Source organism: Triticum aestivum, chromosome 2A (genome assembly GCF_018294505.1).
Source record: "Triticum aestivum cultivar Chinese Spring chromosome 2A, IWGSC CS RefSeq v2.1, whole genome shotgun sequence".
Classification (NCBI taxonomy): domain Eukaryota; kingdom Viridiplantae; phylum Streptophyta; class Magnoliopsida; order Poales; family Poaceae; genus Triticum; species Triticum aestivum.
In genome coordinates, this window is record NC_057797.1 from 161,110,266 (window position 1) to 161,117,780 (window position 7,515).

The 7,515-nt window shown below is 43.1% G+C and overlaps 1 protein-coding gene across 1 annotated transcript; it reads right to left on the bottom strand.

The window, feature by feature from the left end:
- Positions 1-1,477: 1,477 nt before the first annotated feature.
- On the bottom strand, positions 1,478-2,413 carry LOC123185058 (uncharacterized). Its single transcript, XM_044597070.1, has one exon. The coding sequence runs from the start codon at positions 2,307-2,309 to the stop codon at positions 1,713-1,715; it is 597 nt and encodes a 198-aa protein (XP_044453005.1). The 5' UTR covers positions 2,310-2,413; the 3' UTR covers positions 1,478-1,712.
- Positions 2,414-7,515: the final 5,102 nt, after the last annotated feature.

Consider the following 7,515-nt stretch of genomic DNA (forward strand, 5'->3'; position numbering starts at 1 on the left):
CAGTAATGTTTGCCCACGAGGGGTAATTATCTTTCGATCCGAAGTGGAAGGTATCCATGGATCATCCCATATGTTCACTGTATCACCAGAACCAATTCTCCAAATAAAGCCTTTCTTGAAAGTCTCTAGCCCCTTCAGAATACTTTTCCATGTGAAAGACGATCCTTGTTTAGGAATAGCTTGAAGTAAGCTCCCATTTGGATAATATTTCGCTTTCAAAACACAAGCACATAGGGACTCTGGTTCAGTAATTAACCTTCAACATTGTTTAGTAAGCATGGCTAAATTGAACGAATATAGATCACGAAATCCCATACCGCCTTCATTTTTAGGGAAGCACAATTTCCACCACGAGTACCAGTGCATTTTCTTATTCTCCTCGTCGTCACCCCACCAAAATTGGGAAATAATATCTGTGATACTGACATTGCGAAAACTAGTATTGCTTGGGCCACTTCCTTAAGTAGGATTTCCTTGCCCCCTGTGGTTCTTTTCTTGTGAAGAAAGGTCGAAACGGCCTTTGAAGACTTTTTTTCATGCCTGGTCTGCAAGTGTCTTTGAAGTAGAAACGAAAGATAAGAGTAGACGTGTCTCGTTAATGCATGAGTTGAAATGTTGCATGGATTCTGAATGATCTGTGATTAACGATTTTTACCAAGCCTTACCTTCGTGAATTACTGGTCGATATGTTCATAGCTCCCTTCCTTTAACTGAATGTGGTGCCCTCAACTTACATTAATCTTGAACTGCTTATTTTGTACTCCCTCCGTCCATAATATAAGAGCGTTTTTTTACACTACACTAGTGTCAAAAACGCTCTTATATTATGGGACAGAGGGAGTATCTATTTGAGTTGCTTTCTGATCTCTGGATCAGATTGGGTTATAGATTACTTTTTCATGTTTGTTTGAATTACAGTGACAGTTTGTGTCACACAGTGCAGTCACATAGCTTCGGTCTGATGCTTCTGGGTGCACCTGCTACAGTCAACATGCCAATACCTGGGTTATTTCTTAACAAATTATTGGCTTCTGGATTGGATGCTACTCCCTCCGTTCCAAAATAGATGACTCTTCTGGTTTTTTTGACAGATGATGTTCCTCTCATGAACAATGCACAAGTGGAGACTGCTGATAAACAAGAAATCCTTTCTGAAGCCAATAGGCAGCATTAGCAAGAAGGTAGAGCTTCACTTGATTGTGGTGGTTGTGCAGATGTTAAATGGCTGTTTAACCATAATAATGCAAGGAGTGGTATGGATGGCATTTTCCTGTGCTGGTCCAAATTGTGAGTGACAACTACTACCTCTATGCTAAGCTTTTCCAAGTTTGTGGTAAACAAACCTGATTTGGCATAGAAAAACATTCCAGCTCTACTGGATCTGATTGCAGACGAGGACAAGGCAAAAATTCAGCCACTAGTTTTAGATTGGACTTTGCATATCAAGTTGCCACCTTGCAAATCATAACAAATTGACTTGCTAAAAGGAGTCAATCAAGGTAATTAAGCAGTACAGTACTACTACCAAGTACTAACACAAAAAGTTGCCCACACAAAGAACACCAAGAACACAAGCATGGACACACTGATACGTACACAGGCATGTCAGCTGCAATCTCACTGCACTCTAATCAGTCATCACACAGACGCATAATCTAAGCATAAGAAAATGCAAAGGAAGCACTAAGTGGAGTTACTGGATCCGATTCAGGCTAGCGGGTGAAGGCGTAGAAGACGATGCCAATGTAGATCAGCATGGCGGAAGGCACGAGCGTGACGAGCGGGATGACGGCGCCCCATGCCGCGGAGCCGCCGGCGCCGCAGCCGAGCCGGCCGAGCTTCACCTGCACCACGTTGACGAGGGCCATCGTCAGGAACCCGCATCCGCACACGGATCCCACCGCGCACGCCAAGATCCCGACCCGGAGCGCTGCCCGGTTGATCTTCACCGTCCAGCTGACGGCGGCTCCGGCGGCGGCGGAGGAGGCACGGCGGTAGTGGGGGAAGGTGCGGACGATCTGCTTGAGGCAGAGCGCGACGAGGCTGGAGAAGAGGAAACAAGCGAAGGCGAGGACGTGAAAGGAGACGAGGTCAGACTCGATGCGGTCCCCCGCGGCGCAGGCGCCCAGGTGGTCGGCGCCGTCGGCGAGGCCTGGCCCGTCGGAGGAGGGGCGCCACGCCAAGCCGAGGAACGCGGCGAGGGTGAAGAGAGAGTTCACGTTCACGATGCCGTCCAGAGCCGTGACCTGGATGCTCGTTCCCGCACCGCTGCGGCTGCCGCTGCCGGTGGCAGCATCGCCGCGCTCCATGGCTTGGATCCTTGGTTCGGAGGTGGACTAGGATGCGGTGGGTGGGTTTGGGGATCGGGCAGGGGCTGTCGTCTGGTCGATGTGACCGACTGACCGTGCGAGCATATGCTTACCTAGGCCAAAATTACCGGAATATCCTATTTGACGCTAATTGCGGCAAATTGTGGAAGGAACGCACATGGAACAGGAGAGAGCGAGCGACATGGCCCGGCCCACTACTGGTGGATTACCGTGCTACAGTATCCCGGTTTTGGGAACCTTCTAGAAGGTTCCCTGGACCTTTTTTTTTCTTTTTGACCCATTTTCCTGTTTCTTCTTGGGTTCTTTTTGTTTTTAGTTTTTTTATTTTCTTCTTTTTCCGCTTTTCTGTTTACTTTTTTGCTTTTTCGTTTATTTTACTTTTCAAGTTTATTTTTTTAAAGACCATCTTTCCAAAATTGTTGAAAATTTTCATAAAATGTTCCTGTTTTGGGAAAATTTCAAAATTTCAAAAAATGCTCGTGTTTTAAAAAATTGTTCATAAATTCAAAAAATGTTCCTCTTTTTTAAAAAAGTCGCATTTTTGAAATCTTCGAAAAATTGTTCGCACGCCGGGCCAATTAGTACGAGGTCGCCGGTTCGAGTTTCAGCGGTACCGCTACTGGTTTTCTTTTTTGCGATTTTTCATAAGCTCCCAAAGTTATCGTTTCACACAGACCTGGCCGGCTAGCACGGCCCACCAGGCATTCCTGATATACAGGCCATGCTGGGCCGGCACTCGTACTGCACTTCCTGGCCCAGGCACGGCACAACAAGGAAACGGGCCGGCCCACCGACATATTTAGTCCACCAGCCCGCTTGATTTTGCGATGTTTTAGGCCTATTTGGGCTGTTTGGGGGCGGGGGTGGAGTGCGAAGTTTTTTGTGTGCTCGGGCACCATGGTGTCCTTTTTGTGAAAAAATATATACCAAAAAACATGTTTAGAAGTTTAAAAAAATCGACAAGAATTCTGTAGAAACTTGTACGTATTCACTACGGATCCATGAAATTTTGTTTTGAAAAAATGTAATCTGTAAGCTGTACCAAAAAATCTGGCCCGAAAACAAAAAATGTTGGCCCATTTGAAAATACATATTTGTCTTTTTTTGTACGCCACGTGGGAAAGTAAAATGTAATGAATTTTTGCACACATGTACTATGTGTGTATGTGTGCTTACAAAAAGATTTGAAATTTTTGCGCTATAATTTTTTTTGAAAATCTGAAAAAAAAAGAAATAAGAAAGGAAATGGGTCGTGCAGTGCCGACTCTCATGCCTGCCCAGCCTCGTAGCCCTAGACAAGCCACATGCCAGCACGCCCCGATTGTAAACGTGTCAGGCCATGCTCATCACGGGACGTCACGTGGGTTATCGGGCCAGCCCGCTAAGACTTGCCCATTTGGTCGCCATTGTTCTCACACAAGATTAGAAAAAAGAGAGCAGGTTGTCAAAAAAGCAAGAAATGACTCATTTTACAGAAGCAAGAAATGACTCACTCGCTCAATTTTACTATATGACATGTTTGCCACCACCATACACAATAGCGATAGGATAGCTAGGCTATATTAACAACGACGGTACCCGGCTAAACCAACTACTATTGCATGCACAGTAGTCATAAGTGGCTGGACGTTGTGGCTGAGCCACCAATTCAACCCACATTCTTCATCCTTCTCTTCCTAGTTGGGATGTTGCCCTCCCCCTCTTCCATCCAAACTTCTCTCAAACTGATGTCATTTGTTAAGTAAATAGAATCATTTCCATCCCTTGAGGTAACCTCTCGCATCCCACGATTTGATTGGTTGAAATTCCCTTGTTTGATTGCATTCTTCACTTTTGGGAAAAGCATTTTTTGTATATTTCTCTCAAATCCGCTATTAAAGTGGTGGACCATGCGTTTGTATGTAGTATACAATGTGTGCAAGCAGTATGCTTGTGGTTTATAGTAAAACGTAGGATTAGGGTATGTGTTAGATTGTAGGGTCATGGTATGCGTTGGTAAGAATTATATAATGACATGGTGTGTTTTATACATTTGTTGTGATGTGCTTTACATATAACTAGAAGATATTCCACGTGTTGCTATGGAATTTGTGGTTGATAAGCTCCTAAACATTATGTGAAGACTAAAGAGAGATTAATATTATTGTGATGGGCTTCTTGGATAGACATGAGCTAACTTTTGGAACTTGTGAATCCAAATGAATATTTCTAGTTGGTTGAGGACTCAAAATAATAGTCTACATCTTGAATGAACAAGTCAAAATACTTAAGTACTTGTTGTGAGCTACTCCCTTCGTCCCATAATGTAAGACGTTTTTTGACTCTAGTGTAGTGTCAACAAACGTCATACATTATGGGACGGGGGGAGTAGAATATAGTGAACAAATCAAAGTACTTAAGTACCTGTGGTGCTGCTAAGAAAAAGTGCGGGGTTGCCACTCAAATATGTTCGCCAAATTCATAAACCATAATTTTTGAATTGCCATTTTCCAACATGTTTTTGACACATTTGGGTCAAATAGTAAACTATATTAATTGCTAGTTTGTACCTGTAGGCACTCAACCAAGAAAAATGTGTTGACAACATGAATAGATGAGCACCACCTACAACTGGCACCATATAAAGGTATTACCTTAGAAATAATTTTTACAATTTTTTATCTTAACTTACAAATTTAGGGTGCAGATAAGTAGGTTCTCCAGATATGAAATATACAGTGAGAACAATCTACGACAAGCAAACTAGTACACTAAATAAGAAAGAGAAACAAGCTAGCTAGCAAACAAACACAAGTAAAAGTACAAAAGGAAAGACCGCCCAAGTCGGAGACGCGGATGTATACCGAAGGTCATACTCTTGGGGGAATGCTAATCTCTATTAGAGAGGTGCGAGAGCCAAAATTCCTGGCCGCCACAAAGTGGCTCACCCTAGTCTCCATTTGATTCATCCTGCAACAAATAAGCCTCAAATCACCCATGGTTGGTCTTGAAGACGACCATCAAACCTTTACAAACTTTCCCGAAGCACACCACGCACAAGGAAGCTTTCGGGCTTGAACCTAGCGCCCAGGAGTCTCAAATCTTCAAGGGTAACAAGTTTGGTGATGAAAAAGTATGGGGGTAATGAATTGTTTGGTGGAACTGTAGATCGAGTGATTCTCTTTCAACCCTAAAAGTTTGGTGGAGTTTGAGTGGATGGATTGAGAAAAATCAAGCTTTTAGGGTGTTGGCACTGGTGGAGCGGCTCAATTTCTAGGTTTTCTGGTTGAACTACTAATCTGCTCCAGTTTTTAAAACTATGTTGTGAAACCACATAACCATGTCATCTCCCTAACAAACATGGAAAGCTACCAGAAAACAGAAACAAACACAAAAGGATAAGGACCCATCTATTCCTCTTCCACGTTTAACATCTAAAGGGGCCTTCTCACCCTGAGCCATGACTCAAACTTAGGGAAAACTTTGTTTTTGCCACTCTAGCTTTTGACCACTTTGCTTATGCCACTCTATAATTTGACATTTCACTTCTACCACTCTTAGTTTTTGAGAATACATCACAATTGCCATTCCGTGGCAAAAGTAATAATTTTATAGTGGCAATTGTGATACTTGTCAAAATCTAAGAGTGGAAAAAGTGAAATGAAAAGTTATTGCTTTTGCCACGGAATGGCATTTGTGATGTATTGTCAAAAACTAAGAGTGGCAAAAGTGATATGTCAAATTCTAGAGTGGCATAAGCAAAGTAGGCAAAAACTAGAGTGGCAAAAATAAAGTTTTCCCCTCAAACTTATCCTTAGGGTTCTCCATATTGCCGCCTCCTGCAATATTCATGCCACGAGAGGAAGGAATTTTTTCTTTGTTCGAGAAAGATCAAATCAATATTCTCTACTTTTGTGATTTCGTTAACTGGAAACAAAATCCATTCCACAACTTAACCAGCTCAGCTATCTCATTGGCGACCAAAGATGATACAAAAACTGGGGCATGACCCGTCCACACCCTAAAGTCGTGTGTAGCAAGTTCATGTGCGATCTTATTACAATTTCGCTCACATAAAAGAAATTCAAAAATATCAAACTAGTACGACATAAACAACGAGTCTTCCTAAGAAGGACTCTAATGACTACCGGATTATATTCTTTGGACTTGAGAGCGTTCACCAAGTTGAGGGAGTCTGATTCAAAAATCACCCTGAGCAACCCCAGTTCGAGCCCAAACTCGACTGCTTTAATACATGTCATCGCTTCTACATGTAAAGGACTTGACAAATGATCAAGCTTGCTGACAGCATCTGCGAGCACTCTCTCTGGTATGTCCTCACAATTCATCCCCATGCTCATGAACCCGTGTCCTCATGGAAACCAGTGTCCAAATTCACCTTAGGGAAAATCTCCTTTGGTTTACACCATGTGGACTTCTCCTTCGACTCAACTACTGAAGGAAATATGCCCTAGAGGCAATAATAAAGTTGTTATTTATATTTCCTTATATCATGATAAATGTTTATTATTCATGCTAGAATTGTATTAATCGGAAACTTAGTACATGTGTGAGTACATAGACAAACAGAGTGTCCCTAGTATGCCTCTACTTGACTAGCTCGTTAACCAAAGATGGTTAAGTTTCCTAGCCATGGACATGTGTTGTCATTTGATGAACGGGATCACATCATTAGAGAATGATGTGATGGACAAGACTCATCCGTTAGCTTAGCATAAATGATCGTTTAGTTTTATTGCTATTGCTTTCATCATGACTTATACATGTTCCTCTGACTATGAGATTATGCAACTCCCGAATACCGCAGGAACACCTTGTGTGCTATCAAACGTCACAACGTAACTGGGTGATTGTAAAGATGCTCTACAGGTGTCTCCGATGGTGTTTGTTGAGTTGGCATAGATCGAGATTAGGATTTGTCACTCCGATTGTCGGAGAGGTATCTGTCGTGGTTCTAAGTCTGGCAGTAGAATGAGGGGTAGGAATGCAGAGGCAAGATCCTAGCTATGGAGGAGTTGTACACGCGAGTTTTACGAGTTCAGGCCCTTCTCGGAGGAAGTAACAACCCTACGTCTCGGAGCCCGGAGGCGGTCGACTGGATTATATGCGTGTGAGTTACAGGGAGTGCGAACCCTTGTCCCAGAGGAGGGGGTGGCTTATATAGAGTGCGCCAGGACCCCAGCTC

Excerpts from the sequence above, each read along its gene's own strand:
- LOC123185058 (XM_044597070.1), bottom strand. The coding sequence starts at position 2,309 with ATGGAGCGCGGCGATGCTGCCACCGGCAGCGGCAGCCGCAGCGGTGCG.